Source organism: Ailuropoda melanoleuca, chromosome 3, assembly GCF_002007445.2.
Source record: "Ailuropoda melanoleuca isolate Jingjing chromosome 3, ASM200744v2, whole genome shotgun sequence".
NCBI classification, from domain to species: domain Eukaryota; kingdom Metazoa; phylum Chordata; class Mammalia; order Carnivora; family Ursidae; genus Ailuropoda; species Ailuropoda melanoleuca.
Window position 1 is genome coordinate 67041745 of NC_048220.1, and position 18644 is coordinate 67060388.

An 18644-nucleotide genomic window follows, 5' to 3' on the forward strand; every position below is an offset into this window, starting at 1 on the left:
ATATTCCATGTCATATTTTCTTTTTAATAACATCTGAGTTTTGACCTAAATAACAACTTATGAATGCAAAATACAATATTTTAATCACTGTTTTACTTCTAAGCATGATTTCTTATTGACCAGGTAGGGCAGGAAATTAACTACAGATGGTTTAGCAAATAAAAATGAAGCAGTCGATAACCAAAGCAAGAAAGTTCAGTGATTTGTTTTGTTTTAAAAAAGCCTAAATGCTATTATGAAGACAGGTTACCTCTTAAAAAATATTTAAAATTTGTTTTAATATAACCATCTCTGGAATTTAGACAAATGACTTGTAAATATATTTAAGCTAATATTATTTTCATTTATAAGTTTCTTTGGGTTAAAAATTGTGCCATAAAATATATTAATATATAATATATAAATTATATAAATATACAATTAAACTAAAGTTTAATATGGTTATTTTATATTTATATATAAATTATAATACATAGGCTATACTATGGTTAAAATCGCATATATACGCTATCTTTAAAAAATATACATAAACACATACACATATGTATATGTACGTGCATGTGTGTGTGTACATATATATATATTATATATATATAGGCAATGCAAATGCAAATTCAAAATAAGAGGTTTAATTCTCCTTGTTGGAAATAAGGGAACAGATCTCACTCTCTTCCTTTTTCTTAAAGTATCTTAGACATTTGTAATTTTAAGAATTTTTTTTTTCAACTCAATGAAATGTGTCCCTTAAAACACTAGATAGACGTTTTGTCAGCCTTCTCAGACAGGACTATCTTTCTCAAGAACCTGAAAGCCATCTTTTCGAAATGCCAACAACTAAGGGCTTGGAGTTCCTGCCCAAGAATAGGAGTCTAACTTCAGGACGTGCTTTGTTCCAATCTGCAAAATCACATCTTGTCATAAAGACATGAGAAGTGTGTTTCTCCTCAGGATAAAACCAATCAGCTAACACAGGTATCCTTTAACACAGGTAAAGTTATGATGAACTATGCATGGAAATGTGCAGCCAAATCCTTCACTTAAAGACTAGCTATCATTTATCTTGAAAACATGTTTGTAATGAGTTGTATCTACTAGGTTATATGAAGGGGTGAGGTTCCTAGCTCTGTATTTGCATTCTATTAGCAGAATACCTGTGATATGCATTGCACTCTAGTTTATTAATGCCTGTTGAATAATAGAAGTGTTTTTGTTCTCTTCTGCCTTTGTGGAGAGAATGTCTGGGATGGGAGATTTTGTTTTTAATTATAATCCCCAACATTATGCTTTTTTTGAATTTAAGTTATTTATGCCCTTTGTTATGACAAAAAAATGACTGCATTCTTATATAAAGCATGAGGGAAAAAAATCACAGGAACATTTCATTTGCTTGGTTTGGTTTCTTTGACAATTCAATACAACTATACCTTAAATTAAAAAAAAAAGAAATACTATGTATCATTCTACATTAGAAATTTTTACTGCAGTTTGCATATTTATAACCTTCATGAGGTGAATTATCAGAACCTTTAACTAAAAGGATTCAAATAAGTGAACTGATTGACTCTAAGATCCACAAACATATAAAGACAAAGTCCTTTCTGTCAAAAAAACATTTACTAATGGCAAACCCCTTAGCTGTCCTTGCTACCCTTAGTGTTTGGCAGCACTAACTTTTGGAGGTGATGAAGACTAACCTTGCATAGCAACTCTCTATGGAGTCTCTAGCCTTCCAAGTGAAAAGGAGACTTAGAATGACAAACATTACATAAAAATAATATATTTTTCATGTTGTTTTCAACAACTCAAGCAATCCATGGCCTTATTCTATACCATTTAATTTTAATACCTTAATTTCAAATTTTTAATTTCGATGCTCATCTATCAAGTGAGGATGTGTAATGCTAAGCATATTAATGAAAATCCAGGCCAATGATATTGGCAAACTCAATAAACTTTAATTTACTTATTTGAAAGCAGTGCCTAAATTTCAAGTCTTATTTAAAGTACTAATCAGGGATGCCTGGGTGGCTCAGTGGGTTAAGCATCTGCCTTTGGCTCTGGTTATGATCCCAGGGTCCTGGGATGGAGCTGGGCTCCCAGCTCAGCAGGAAGTCTGCTTCTCCCTCTGGCCCTCCCCCTCATGTGTGCATCCATGCTCTCTCTCAAATAAATAAATAAAATCTTTAAAAAAATAAAGTACTAATCAAATAAAGAAAATCATATTAAATTCTAGGGCAGAGGGTCTAATCATTTTTTTCAGGAGAATTAATGATACTAAACCTAAAATGATCTAAAAGTAGTTAACACTAAAACCAGACCAGGTAAAGTATGCGTGAATGAAACATGAAACCAACTTATTTTAAATAATTAGCAATATTTACCTTGTAGCATTTTGTTCTATCTTTTCATCAATGTCACTGAAGATCTGTTTAAACTCCAAGTCTCCAGGAAATGAATTTAACAGACAATGTAGGTCAAAAGAATTATGGGAATATTCATCTCCACAATCCATTCTGAGGAATAAGAATAAAAAACATCAGTTCCTCCAAAACAAACAAACAAACAAACAAAAAAACAACCCTCCAGTTGTGATACTAAACCAAAAATAGAAATTTCCACTTATAGGTAAAAAGAAATACAGCAGTTGGAAAACTAGGATACTATTACACTAGGTAGAATGTTTTGTTATTTAATTTTCATCAAGTGTGACCTGATTTTCACACCTCTCCATGGCTTGAAAGCTGAACAAAACAGCACCCTTCAGAGTACTTAAGCATCCTTCTGCTTCTCACTGTAACCAAGAGCTCCAAAGGAAATCACAAAGCCTCCTAGACCACTGTGAACAAGAGTGGTGGCAGCAAGAATTCAACTCCTTCCCCCCACTCTTGTCACATACTGACTGACCTGGAAATCCTAACCTCCAAACTTGAAGTGTCATCCCCTAGCCCTATTTTTGTGTGAAGACGGCAACATTTTCCTTGAGTTCCTCTATCACCCCTGTCAACCTAAATACCTATAACTGACTAAAACTTACATATGCTACTCTTCTTAGGGAGATATGCATTTTCCTACTATCAGATCATTCAGTCAGTCAGTCCATATATACCCTTGAATCTTTGATATGTAAAAGGCACTGCTGCTGAAGCCGGGGATATAGTTGCAACAAGTCAAAGTCCCTGCCTTCATGGAGTTTTTATCTGTTTTAAGAACACAGAAGCAAGTATACTTTATAAAAGATCACATGGTAAGAAGTGCTATGAGCACAAGTATAGCAGGGCCATGGAATAGACTAAAAATGATGGAGATTGAGCAGAATGTGAACCATTTTATTTAGGGATATGTTAGTTTTGGACATAAAATAGTGCTTATAAAGTATGTAATGGCTGATGGTATAAATGAATGAGAAATTTAAACATTACGTTATAAAAATATACATGGAATATATATTAATGGGAAAAAGGGTTGGGGAATGTGGTTTTATTTCAGATAAATACAAAATACTTGAAAAATTGTCTAAAAAGTTTTGCAGAGGCTTTACAACACTAATGGACTTCCTCATCTTCAATTACTTAAGTACAACAAATTCAGCTAATTTATTATTCTATAATGAAATAGCTGAAGATTTCTCATAGGCATTATCTGGAACTTCAATGAAGTGGTCTTGGGATAAAGCTTTTACTTTTTTTTAGACATTTTATTTTAAAAGGAAAACATCCAACCTAAAACGTTTTATTATAAAAATCTATGGCATCACAAGGTTTGTCATTTACAAGCTCAATTAGTTCCAAATACAGAATAATCACAGATATGCCATCTTAAAATATCAAAATTTTCATACACTTAGATCCTCCTTTCAAAATATTTTGCAGTAAAAGGTGTAATTTCACATTTGTGAACAAATATTAACATATAATGTGTCATATTAATACGAATTTGAAATCAGGCTATTGTAAGCTAAATGGTAGAACACCGTATATCCATCAGAAGTTATACATCTTTAGGGCACCGAAACTTCAATACTTCCATATAACCAATGAGTTTGAGATCCTCTTGTCTCCCTAGTGGCTCAAGTACTTACAGCTATTACCAGAATATTTTCTTTTTACTAAATCCAATGGTCAGTAATACTAATAATGAATTCAGCTTCTTTATTTGCATGTTTTTGAATCATCTGGGGGTAGTACAGGTGATGAGCCATTCAACAATTGTTACAAGAAAACAAAATTTCACTTTTGTTATAAAAACATTTGATTGGCTGAGGGTTTTGTAGCAAGCTCAAACTTAGTAAATACGTTGTAGCTAGCCTCTCTAATAAAGCAGTTATATATCAATACTCTGCTCAGACTTGTCTTAATTTGTCAATACTATAAAGCCTCATTAGTTCAGATTCTACATATTCAAAACTTAATAGGTATAGAAGTCAGCTTAAACATAACAGCAAAATAGCAGTATTATTTGTTACGTATCTACTATGTACAAACTAATATACATCACCATCTTCTTAATCCTCTTAATAACTCTATAAAATAGTTAACCTTGATCCTCTTAATAACTCTACAAAATAGTTATCGTCATTTATAAGGGAAGGAATGTGGACCCAGAGATTAACTAACATGCTCATGTTACATAGCAGCTACCTAGTGTTAGGAGTAGAATTTGAACTGGATCTATTTGGTTCTTAAAATTTAAGGGTAACTGGTCTCTTGAGAAATGAATCACTTACTGCATACAGAACCTAGTTTTGTAGAAATATTAACCAAAATGTTAAAATGGTTATCCCTGGATATTTAGACTACAGTTGATGTTTATTTTCTCCTTTATACTTAGCGTTTTCCTACATTTTGGCAGTATTTACTTTTACACGTTAAAAAGCAAAATTCGACCAAGTGAATTTGGAGATCTAATTGGCTTTGCTAAACTATGAATCGGCAGCACTTCATCTAGCAAATAGAGAAGCGCTTCCAGGAGTTGTACAAAATGGAAGGATTTTATTGAACAGGGTAGGGGCATAAAAGCAATCAGTAAAAGAAAAGGATTGTTCCAGACAAGGCTGTTTTCTAGGGGAAATAGCAAGGGGTCTTATCGTGCAGATTACCTCATCTTTCTTTAGGGGATGGAGAGGACACAGGTGACAGGACTTATTGGCACTGATGGAAAGAAGAGTTTCCTGATGATCAGTTGAGGCCACATTTCTGGTGGAAGTTGAAATTGCAATTAGCTTGGGTATTTAACCCCAGTTTGAGAACTTGGTCTGAGTGACATCTTTTTGGGCCTGTGGTTTTCTTTTTTTTAAACATATGTAATTAGGAAAAATAGTTAAAAAAGAAATTATGCCTGCTCTCAAGGGGGTTTTGATCTTTTATTTTACATTTTCTGTCTTCATTTGAAACATCTTCCAATCTTAAAATATCTCTTGCCAATTTGTTTTTATCATTCCTCTCAAAATCTAACTCAAAACTCATATAATTCCTAAATATCTCTTGACTTCACTGTGAACATTTCACCAAACTTTTTGTATTATTCTTTGGGTTTTGTGCTTGCAAATGCTGTTAAAAGAAATCTGTTCTTCTGTGTTATTGTGGTATTAAATGCATGTTATATCTTTCATTGAAATGAGTTCTGGAGTAAAACTATAATGGACTGAAACATGGTGAGCATTCAGATGGGGTTTGGGACATGATTTTGAAGGATACCTAATATATATAGCTGTGTGATTTTCTCTATCTAACTAACCTAGGTAGAGAAGTTAATCAATAAATACAAACAATACATTAAGGGAATGCCATTTGATAACAACAGGGTACCAGAACAATGATTGTTCAGAGCTTTCACGTGACTAGCATCCATCTGTGATGCTTCTGTATTTAAGATACCATTCCAAGGTGATGAAGGACAATAGAAAAGGAAAGAGGTAAAGAGGCAGCATGTTTTAAGATGCTGTGTGATAGGATAAGAGAAAACTTCACGGGCAAAATAGAATAGGATGAGGAAATGAACCAGAATGAGGAGAGATTCACAGGACCAAGAAGAGAAATAAATTAAAAGGAGAGAGTAGACTGTGGTAAGTGATGCTCAAGTTTGAATGTCGAAGTTCAAACTTGAGTGACAGAGCAGAATGGCAGTGATCCCTGCAGGGCTGTGCTAACGAAGAGGCACACGCTGACGGGGTCTGCGTACAGGCACAGTCCTCTCACTTCTTTCCATGCACTCTACGGGCCCACGGTGGGACACTGTGCCTGGACATCACAAGCGGGGCAGGGAGGGAGAGGGAGAAGGAGAAGAGGGAGATTGGACAGTCTCTCCTCTAAAGAAGTAGAGACAGTAAAAAAAAAAGAAATAAGACTAGAAGCAAAGGAGCCAGTAGAAAGAGCACTGCTATTCTCCAAGTAAAAATAACTATGACCTTAACAACAAAAAAGTGAATTATTAAGGGACTACCGTAACTTGGCAAATACCTTAGTGGTATTTCGTAAACGCAGAAAAACCTTTAAAAAATTTAGGGAGACAAAGGAAGCGGCTGTGAAGCTGTGGGTCAAGATAGCGCTTCACATTCTGTTTCTGTTTCTGTACTACTATTAAATATTAAACTGCTGTCACCAGGGAGGTAATCATCATTTGTCATAATGAATGAAGTCTCTTATCCTAATCTGTGATCAACCCAAACTGGGAGTTGAAACTTTTTAAAATACAGTAATTTTGTTTTTGAAATTGTCATTCCACAGTATTATTTGTAAATATTCATTCTCCTGTAATGTTTCTGATCATTTTTGGTATAAGATTAAAAAAACAGTGCTTAATATTTCAAACAAGTATTAACAGCCAATCTAATATTAATTATTGCCTTTTAAAAATGAGTAATGTTTGAAGAATTATATCGAAGCCAAACATCTGTAGATCAAGTTTCAGCCACAGGCAAATTATAACAGTTGAGTTATAAATTCCTAAGAACAGTGACTATAATAAAATATGTACATATTATAAGCACGGCCAGAAAACATTAAAATAAAGCAATAAAAAAAAGTCAAACCTCATGTGATCAAAAGAAAGCCCACAAAAGTAATTTTGGAATCTCACTTGTCTTTTAACATATTTTAAAATGATACTTTCTAACCTAGGGTCTCTTTTTCATTATTTAAACACATATAATGATTAGAATCCTCATTTTATCTTTTTTTTCCTCTTTCTTCAATAATAAATATCCAGAGTACCGCTTTTCTTAGAGCCAACCAAATGCATCCTTTCTCATAATCATCACTTTTAAAAAGTGAAAAAAGATAGAAAGACCAACCATTGGGAACAAATCTACACTGCTAATGTGTTAGTAAAGGGGAAACATTAGAACCATGTGACTTCTCCTCTGTGGAAAAGCCCAGAGAGGAAGGTCACATGCCTTTTCAGACCTATGTGTAAACTGTGAACTGAATGTGTCCACCAGCTCTAGTTGACCCGAAGTCCTACTGTCTAGCCTAAAATAAACACTTTTAATGAGCATGGTAAGGAAATGTTCTGATTATTTAAAAATTTATGTTCTACATTAAACTAAAGTTTCAAAACGTTCCACTATACTAAAACACATTTAATCTAAACACCATTGAATCAAGAATCAATAGATTTGAGTTCTGATCCTAGTTCTGTTAATGTGACTTTCAGGAAGTCACTTGATCTCTCAAGAGGGACAGAGCTCACATTCCTCATTTATAAAATGAGATGGATGGATTTATTAGGCTCTGAGGTTTCTTCTAGCTATAAATTAGCTGTTTTCTATAAGGAATGGTGGGAGGAAGACATATTTCTTTTTTTTTAATGTTTTTTTATTATGTTAGTCACCATACAGTACATCCCTGGTTTTTGATGTAAAGTTCGATGATCCATTAGTTGCATATAACGGAAGACATATTTCCTAAACCCTCCCCCAAATTAACTCTTCCAATGGACTATTTCACTCATTAATACTATCATTTTTCCTGTATCATGTACTCAGAGCCATTTTTAATAATTTCCTTTTCCTTTCCACAGGACTGTTACATGAAAAGCTTACACTGAATCTATAGCTTAGCAAGAAATAATATGGGAAAAGAGGAAATGTGAGGCAGCAAGATATTCTTTTATGGTAATAGGTAGATGCCCAAACTGATGTTTCACCCCAACTCCCCAGCTTTCTAAAATATTCTAAGCAGAAGCTAGCCCATGTTTCTGGGCTCCTCTGACTTGGCATACTCTGCACTCAGCAAAAGATCCGTGAGACCAACTGACTTTGGATATTATGCCTCCACAAGGAACAGGGTGACATGAGGGAATCATACCTTCGCAGACGTCATGTGTCCCTGACATATTATTCTTTGTATTCTTTATATTATTTGTTGTATTGCTGGTTTGGTTTGAGTCACTGGTTTGAAAAAAAAAGCAGATTGAAAATAAATTTTGACCAGCTTTTTTCCCCCCAGTCTGGCTCATTTTTACTTTTCCACCCATATCTAGTCACAAAGTAATTCTCCTGGATCATTCACAAAGTCCTGCCAGTATCGTAAATATTATACCTTTACTAAAAATCAGTATCATAACTTTCCCTAAGTCTTGAAAATGCTATGTAGTTCAGTGTATTCATTTATTGAGACATGGATTAAAGGTATGGTGGCTAAACAGTAATTTTAATGATAATTACAGCTAACTTTATACAGCATTTTTATGGACCATGGATTGTTCTAAGTACTTTATATCTATGAACTCTTTTAATTCTTACCATAATCCTATGGGAAAGGTACTATTATATTCTCCACATTAAAGATGTAGAAACTGAGGCACAGAGAAGTTTTTTTTGAGTTGACCAGGATTACTTGCATAGGAAGTGGCAAAGCTGGGATTCCAACTGCTTCAAAGGCTGTCTTTAATCCCAATGCTATAAACTGCCTCCCTGTATAGAGTTGTACTTTAAAAAATCATTATTTTACATCTTATATGTATTGACTTATTTACTGCCATATGTATTTGACAGCTTTCCTTAGAACCATTATAAATTTCCTTCATTATGAAACCAATTTCCAAAAATAAATTTTTTTAAGGCTAGATCTTCCCCCTGTGATATTTCAAAGTCAACAGAAATTTATTTCTTTTCATCAATTACTGGAAATTGAAATCTTAATGTTTTAGGCTCTCCAAAGACTGAGAAACAACCCAAATGGATCTCAATTTGTTGATAGTCATTTAAAATACCTTATGCATTAAAGTCCTATATTAGGAAATTATAGAACTTGATAATCTATTCTTCATTTTCTCAACTCTTATCTTTGTATTAGGATTCCTACCACAGACTGCTATGCTTCCTATTAATAATTGCAGAAATTCTGATTATTTTAATTATGTGAGTGGGAATATTAATATATATCCAATAAGAAAGCATAGTAACATGTTATAGCTATTAAAATCCCCTTTGTAACTCCCCTATTAGTAATTTAAATATGTGCATGTAGGAAGTAGAAATTGACAGGATCAGTCAGAATACACTACTGCAGCTTGACAAGCAAACAGAATTAATTGTTGTATGTTTTACCCACCAAATCTGACACTGCTTTCTTTATTTTTCCCTTTCTAGAAAATATTTTTATTTTATTAACTCTATAATCTTCAATATGCAATCCTAGCCATCTCTTGCTTTAATACAACAGTGAAAACAAGATAATGTGAAAACAAATTTTAATTTCCACATTATTTTATAACTTAGCACTCACATTTCACATGATTTAAAAGTCATAAAATTATTATAGATTTTTAGATTAGACCTAAAGATAGTCACAAATCAGGGGGTTAAGGATTAACTAATGAATTTTCAGGCACAGTAAAAACCTTATTAATTTGGAAAGTAGTACAGTAGAAAGTTTAAGTTATAGAATACTTTTAAAAAGGCAATTGTATTGCGTATCAACTAGGAATAACAAACATAGCTTATAAAATGTGTTGACTACATTTTTAAGGAATTTTCTTTTAATGTCTTTTAATTGAACCAGCTGTAAGAATGATTTAAACTTAGTGTGCACTTTGTATCTAAATTGGTTCTTCTAAAGAACATAGGTCTTAACGTATGTTCCAAGGATTTAAGAATTTCTCCTAAAATGCTGTTAATAATATTAAGTTAATGATATTAATAGTATATTCACTAACTAGTCCTGTGTCATCAGTATCTCTTTCTGACTATAAACATGTTCATTTCTTGCTTTTTAGGAATCAACAAAACCCTCCCTAGAACCTCCTTCTATTCACAGCCCAACATCTGCAAACTGTAGTCCATATTTCCTCAACTTTTATCTCCTCTCTCATTCCCTTCTCAACTCAGAGCAATCTGGTTTCTGCCTCTATCCTTGCACTGAAAGTGACAAAATATTTTTCAATGCCTATCATACTTAATCTTTGCACTATTTGGTACTGACAGCTACACCTTCCTTGACGTCTCCTCTCTTGCCAATCTTCCTACGTGTTACAGCTTCCTAGTATCTTTCTTGTCTCTTACACATTTATTCACAGGCTTCTGGTAGGAGTTCCCAATTTAGGTAGCTGTCCAGATCAAATTTCTCTTTTTAATCTGATAGACAATGTAGGATTACAATGGTGGTCAATTTCTATGCTAGAGGACCCAGCTTTCCTGTCATAACTAATTATCCAAGATTAGACATCTGATCCAAAATGAACCATCAGATGCAAAGAAATCCTGAAATTTGGAATGAAGGCTAGAACAGGGAAACACTTAGTGGTATACCAACCAAGTTAAATCCAGCCTCCCAAGAGAAAGTGCATGGATTTTTTCCTGAGACCCTATAATTGCCCACTTCCTTTCCTTCTGAGACTAAAAGTTCATATAGTTGTTTTTTGAGGTTGTTTTGGTTTGATTCTATCAGAGACACACAATAAATCTTCACCCTGTTCCACTGAACAAGAGCCACTGTTTTTTTCTTTGCTTAACCAGACTAGTTTTGTGTGCTATTCACAGAATTCTCTCTGGAATCTGCTTCTCATTTTAACTACTTTCCTTAAACATTCCTCATTCAAAGCTATTGCTTCTTTTTATATAATTTTACCAGAGTAAATTTTCTTGCTTTTTTCTAAAGTATTTTAATTTTTAGAAATTCTGTTTTACTTTTGTTCATTTGGATTTTGTCCTCCTCAAATCTGAGAAAATCTACTCCTGTTAGTTATCAGGTTGTAGTCTTCCCATATATCCTTACTCCCCTTGCCTAACTTGGGAAAGAAAGTATAGAAAGTTTTCCTCCCTGTCTCTTCCAGTCCACTGCAGGCTGGAATTCTCATTCTACATGCTTTTCATTGATTAACCTCATCCATCTATTATCTCTATCCTGAAAACTTAAAGCCTGTATCTCTAACCTAGTTCTTCCTCCAAAACTTTAACACATAATTCCGAACATTTACTAGGCAATCCCACATTGCTGTTTCAAAGGTCCCTTGAACTCAACATGTCCAAAATTTAAAACAAAATATTTTCCTTAAACTGGCTTCTCTTCCTATATTACAGGGTCCCCACCTCCCTAATCCTTCTCCTCTTCCTTGCCCTACTAACTTAAATCAGGTGTCAGTCAGCTGTAGCACAGTCTGTTTTTCTATGGCCAGCAAACTATGAATGGTCTTCACATTTCTAAAGAGTTGCAAAATTAAAAAGAAACAAAAAGAATATGCCACAGTGGCCATATGTAGTCCATAAATCCTAAAATATTTACTATCTGGCCCTTAAGAGAAAAAGTTTGCTGACCTCTGTCTTAAATGATCACCAAATTCTCTGACCTTTTCTCTTCCCTAATATATTAAACAGTAACCAAATGCTTTCAAATTTGACTTTTTCCTCTGTGTCCTTTCAGTGTCTTAAATCTGACATTTCTTGATGAAAAAAAAAATGGAAAAACCTCCTATCTGGCCTCTAAACCTCACACCTTGTGGGTTAATAAGAAATACATATTTGGTTATTGCTCCTTGTCTCCCCCTACCTCCCACCCTACTTTGTCCTATGAATGTCTTCCATTTGGCCAATCTTGAGTTGTATCATTTCTAAAAATACTGTATCCAGAACTACAGCATTTTCCTGAGTTCTGTGAGTCATTCTAATGACTTAGTGAACCTGAGTAGGGGGCTGTGGAAACCCTCAAATCTGTAGTCAGCTGGGCAGAAGTAGACATCCCCTGGAGATACCATTTGAGGCTCTCATCTAACGTGGGGGCCGTCTTGTGGGACTGAGCCATTAACTTGTGGGGTCTGTGCTAACTATAGGTATTGTCAGAAGTGAATTAAACTGAACTGCAGGACACTGAGTTTGTGTCCAACTTGCATATTAGCATTAAACTTCTTGTTTTATAAACCAAATTGGATCATTCACTACCCTGCTTAATTACCACTGAAGGTTTTCCACAATGCATAGGACAACTCCAGGCTTTTTACTTTGCTTTATATTAATAGTTCTTCATATTTAGCTATATTTTTCTACCATAACTGTCCTAGATTAACAACTTGAAATGGTAACTCCCTCTACTAGGATGTTTTCAGTAGAAAATCCTATTTATGGAGGCATTTACTTCATCAGTGTCCATAGTAGTATTTATAGGCCACATCTAAGTATAACATAATTTGTGTATTATCTTTAAACAAAAAAGATAACTACAATTGTGGCTTAAACCATTTTCAAATGCTTCTTAACAACTTAAACCATTTTCAAAAAGATTATGGAGAGGTAAGAAAATACACTAGGGAAAAATCATGATTTAACATTTAAGCTATCAAATAAAATTTAAATGTGCTACTTTAAAACTCTTTCCAGCATTTACAAAAAAAGGAAATTAGATAAAAATCTTTAAGGACGTTTCTAATTTTAAAATTCTATTATTTTAATCATGTGATCTATTTCTCTAATACTTAATCTTCCGTTTTATTGCCTTTGCAGTATATTTTTTAATTCTATAGTTTAATAGAAGGAAAATTTGTTGATGGTTAAAGTAAATTCATATGAAATGACCTGAAAATCTATTTAAAAAGCAATCAGTGAAAATAAATATAGGATTTCTTCATGTTAAATCTGAAAATCCATCACTATGCTTGCTTTTTACTTTATTTGCTGCTTAACACAACTCAACAGTGAATCTATCATATCAACATAGTCATCATGATCCAAGCTGCAAATAATAGAGAGTGTCAGTGTCAATTTTGCTTTCTCACACTTGCTTCCCTTCACTTCATCTGATTTTAATAATCCCTGTCAAACCACAAACAGTCCAAATTACCTTCATGACACAGAAGCTTTCAAAGAGCAGACAGAATCTCAACTTTCATTTAGCAACTACAAAAGAAAGCTGTCCAGCTGGACAAATATTATTTCCACACTTGACAATCTCTACAGTTGAGCATGCATTTTAATTTTAACTAAACCTGCCAGGAGTTTGATATGAGCTTCTTGTTTTGTGTAGATTGACTCACAGGATTATCAGACCAATGACTGTAATTGTGATAAAAGAACCCAGCATTTTTCTACTAAAAGATAAATCATATACCAAAGCAGAAGGATCAAAATGAACGTGTAAGACGTAACGTGAAGGCATACATTACAGAAGGAAAACAACTTAAATTAGATGGTTTAATCACCAAATGAAGTGTAAACATACAGAATACATTCTTTTTTTTTTTTTTTTTTTTTTTAAATAGGCTCCATTCCCAATATAAGGCTTGAACTCACAACCCTGAGATCAAGCATCATGCACTCCACTAACTGAGCCAGACAGGCACTCTCAGAATACATGCTTGATAAAATTTTAAAAAGAAAAAGCTAGCAAGTAAAAATAAAATGTAAGAAAGTTAAAATTTTATCCATGGATACCACTGAGAAACAGGTTCTAAGAATAAAATAAAAAGAGATTTTTAAATTGTTTTGGGCTGACTCAATGGATAGTCAAACTTCAAGAACAGGTCTATGTATCAAATTATTTAATAAAATTGATGTTCTTGACAAGATATTAAAAAGTTCACTCTATACTAATCAATGTGCCCACCTACAAAGTAAAACTTCAACAAAAAGTCATGGTAAAAAGAAATAATGATACTAAGTTTGTAGAAAAGTATTAGAATAAAAGCTACAGTGTAAAACCATATTAAAGACTATTATATCTTGGAAGTTTATTACATTTAAGTCCGAAAGTTTCAAATGGTAAACTATTTCTGGGAACATTTCCCGTCTCAGCAAGGCCTAAATTCCTCCTACAGCTATTAGAACCTCACAATGGCCAAACGTCAAGTCTTCCCTCCAACCTATTAACACTTGACACTAATTCTGGGTTCTCCCTTCTCCAAAGGCCAATCCGTTGACTATTAGAGCACCGTTTCTCCCCCAACTCTATCTTCGACACCACAGCTGTTTCCTTTACCACGTCCTTTTCTTTCTCTTCCTCTTGGTCTTTGGACCGGACAGATTAATCCACATCCGTGTCTTCTGCTCCAGCGTGTGTGTTGGAGCACCAGTTCTAACTGTCCAACTCCATACAGGATAACTCTCTTGGCTGCTCCACAGGCACCCCAAACTCACATGTCCCCAGACAATCTTACCACCTCCTCTCTGAAACTTCCTTCCATTCTTGAGGTCCCTAACAGCACCACTATCAGCTCAGGTATTCATGTCACTGAGTGGGAGTCATCTTCCACATTTTAACATACTCTTACTAATCTCATAGCCAAACGATCGGTCTTTTCTGTTATTTCTCATATCCATTTCCTGTTGCTCTGGTCTAGGCTCAAACTCCATCATCCCCTTCTACTTCATTTTCTGTCCTACCGCCAGAATGATCTTTGTAAAACAGAGACAGGAATTGGTGCTTATAGCAAGACGTTAAGTCTACAGGGCTGGGAGAAAAGTCATACTCTTAAGAAAAGAAAAATCAGAAGACGGAGTTAATCTGCAGAGGGAAATTTGGCAAGGAGGGAATCACCCAAACCAGCATGTTTTTTAAGGAAAAAAAGGTAGTGAAAGTAACTAAAATTATATCATTTTTCAAATTTTATTAATCAATTAAATTGTTTTATCTGTGGACGTACATAATATTCAAAAACAGTTTTCAAAAATAACATCTGTCAAAAAAATTCTTATATCTGTGCTCATTAAAGTAAAAAGCCTACGGGACACCTGGGTGGCTCAGTCGGTTAAGTGTCTGCCTTCAGCTAAGGTCTGCCCTGGAATCGAGTTCTGCACTGAGCTCCTTGCTCAGTAGGAAGCCTGCTTCTCCCTCTGCCTGCCCCTTCCCCTGCTTGTGCTCTCTCTTGGACAAATAAATAAATAAAATCTTAAGGAAAAAAAAGCCTATATTATTTCAATATTAAAAATATACAATTCATTATTATAAACTTTTTAAAAGATTTATTTATTTTAGAGAGAGAGAGAGCGCATGTGTTGGGGGGGAGCAGAGGGAGAGGGAGAGAGAGAAGGAGACAATCTCAAGCAGACTCCTGGCCGAGCACAGAGCCCGACTGGGGGCTTGATTCCAATTTAGCCTGAGATCATAACCTGAGTGAAGGGGCGCCTGGGTGGCACAGCGGTTAAGCGTCTGCCTTCGGCTCAGGGCGTGATCCCGGCATTATGGGATCGAGCCCCACGTCAGGCTCTTCTGCTGTGAGCCTGCTTCTTCCTCTCCCACTCCCCCTGCTTGTGTTCCCTCTCTCGCTGGCTGTGTCTATCTCTGTCAAATAAATAAATAAAATCTTTAAAAAAAAAAAATAATAACCTGAGTGAAAATCAAGAATCAATGCCTAACTGACTGAGCCACCCAGGCATCCCCCATTTTCATATACTTTAAACAATTTCTTAGTTGTATCTGTCACAGATATTTTTCTGAGGAAAGTATTTTTTTATGAACGTATTATTTTTATATTTTTCCAAATTGCATTTTAGAGTTAGTAAATCTTACTTTATTTTTTATTAACACTGACTTTTTTTTTTTTAAAGATTTTATTTATTTATGTGACAGAGAGCGAGCCAGCAAGAGAGGGAACACAGCAGGGTAGTGGGAGAGGAAGAAGCAGGCTCCCAGCGGAGGAGCCCGATGTGGGACTTGATCCCAGAACACCGGGATCACACCCTGAGCCGAAGGCAGACGCTTAACGACTGCGCTACCCAGGCGCCCCATGACTTTTTTTTAAGATTTATTTATTTGAGAGAGAGCGCACAAGCAAGCCAGTGGGGGGAGGGGCAGACGGAGAGAGAGAATCCTCAAGCAGACTCCTCACAGGGTGCGGAACCCTACATGGGCTTGATTCCAGTACCCTGAGATCATGACCTAGCCAAAACCAAGAGTTGGCCGCTTAACCAACTGAGCCTCCCAGGCGCCCCAAGGGTGAGTAAATTTTAAATTGCTGACGCCTATATCATCTTCCTCAGGTGTTAAGTTACTTGGTGAGTTTATTAAGTTCATAGCAAATTTTGCTAAATGAAGAATATCCTCAATTTTAATGTTTAATAATAAAATACATGAATATTTAACCTAAATATTCTTAAAAGTAGTAGTTTTTGGTTTTTTGCCTCTGTGCAGAGTGCCTTTTTTGGACCAATAATTTAAAAAAGACAAAATTCAAATACTTGTAAATTAAATTTCTGAAATTAAAAAAAAAAACCTCATCAAATATTTACAACTAAATCTTGTACACCATTTGAGTTCTCATCATTTAATTTGTTCAGTTTCCCCTTTAATTTCATGGGGATACATTTTCAAGGTTTTCCTATATGTGAGCTTTGTTTTCAATAATTTGGTTCCCTAAATGCTTCTTCACATGAAATGATTTTTTTTTTTTTTTGCCTACTATTTGTTGAACACTTTCATTAAAGACTTCTAACGAATTCTGAAGAAAGTACAACAAAAATTTTAGAGGATAATTTTACAAGAGTATTTAATATCAGGTGCCTGGGTGGCTCAGTCAGTTAAGTGTCTGCCTTTGGTGCAGGTCATGATCTCTGGGTCCTGGGATCTAGCCCCAAGATGGGCTTCCTGCTTAGCAGGGCGTCTGCTTCTCCCGCTCCCTCTGCCCTTCCCCCTGCTTGTGCTCACTGTCCTGTGCTCTAATAAATAAATAAAATCTTTAAAAAATACATAATAGGCACTTAAAGTCAATTTATAAAGTACGATAATTCTTCAATGTTTCAAATATTTCTAAAATACAGAAAGAAAAAGTATATACTACCATGCTTAAGTTACTTCTGTTTTCTTCAAAAGCAGTCTAATTATAAAAAGTTAAGGCTGTTTATCTTGTGTACGTATAAATATTTATACTTTTTGAAAAGTACATTTCCTATTTAGATTGGTAGATTTTGCAGATTTTGGGGGTGTAATTATGAATTACCATGTCATCACAACATATCCCAAGTATAATTCTCTTCATAGGTTCTATTTAAAAATTTTTATGATGTTATGTTCCACCACAACACATTTTTAATATCACCAAGACTAAAAAACTTTATCATGCTGCAGTTTGGATGTCAATTTATAATAGTATTCACAATAATGACAAGTATTTTACCTTTTACAGAATGAACTTCTAAATCCTTTACTTTGATTCCATGAATTAGACATGAAACTTAAACCATTATTGGAATTAATTCATTTTTTTATTAGAAGTATCCAAGGATACTGATGTAAAACTGCCACTATGTAACTGCTGATAAAGTTCTATTAATGGAGCCAATATAGTAACAGCTATTGATTCACCTTTCATATATGAACAAGAAAACTTGTAACCGCAAACGAGAGAAATTAATTTAGAGCAGCCACCTGATCTAGTGAAAAGAAACCTTCACAGAGTGGTACATAAAAGTACCTTTTGCACCTAAGTATTAAATGTAGCTTTTTCAGGCACAATCTTAAACTATGACCATGCAAGAGATGTTGATGATTTTTCAACAGATAGATGTCTTCTTATTTTCATGTGATCAATGATGTCATTATAGCCCCCATTGTGTGAGTTACACATTAATTCATTTCAGCAAGTCAAAGGAAATTCAGTGCTCTGTGTGTGTGTTACCCAACAATAAACAAGTAGTTGTGGATTTATAATACATGATAAAGACCTCGTAGTAATAGAGTCCCGACTTCATTCGCTCTATGGCAAGACTGAACAAAGGCTGGGAAATGTTGTGCAGGCCAAGGGCAAGGGCCCAGGCACAGCACAAGGGGCTCACACAGTAAGTGGCGAGCAGAGGTAGCAGCATCAAATACTTCTGCCACCAGCATCACCCAAGACCTGAAAAAGTTAGCTGTACCTAAGCGCTCACATCAGGGCACACTCACTTTATCAACACCCTCATGCTGCCCTTGAAAAAGATGTGTTAGCTATTACTACTTCCGGAAAGGATCTGGAAAAGGGAAATGGGCTATTGCCAATTTAACCATATGTTAAAGTGAGAATTCTGTTTACTACACTGGCATCTCATATGACATGATGTCAGAATGGAGGTCTTCCTAAAACTATGCTTGGTTTAATGACTTGCAACTATTAAGTAACACTTCATTCAAAAATGAAAAATCTGAGGGGCACCTGGGTGGCTCAGTCAGTTAAGCATCTGCCTTCAGCTCAGGTCATGATCCCAGGGTCCTTGGATCAAGCCCATCATCCAGCTCCCTCCTCAGCGG

General features: G+C 34.9%; 1 protein-coding gene across 8 annotated transcripts in view; it reads right to left on the reverse strand.

Moving 5' to 3' along the window:
* KIAA0825 (KIAA0825 ortholog) overlaps positions 1-18644 on the reverse strand; it is a 393004-nt gene that overhangs the window by 348229 nt on the left and 26131 nt on the right. For all 8 annotated transcript variants that reach the window (XM_034656498.1, XM_034656501.1, XM_034656500.1 and 5 more), the window contains one exon: positions 2382-2513. In XM_034656498.1, coding sequence (XP_034512389.1) covers positions 2382-2512 — 131 coding nt within the window. In that variant the 5' untranslated portion in view covers position 2513. The remainder of the gene's footprint in view (positions 1-2381; positions 2514-18644) is intronic.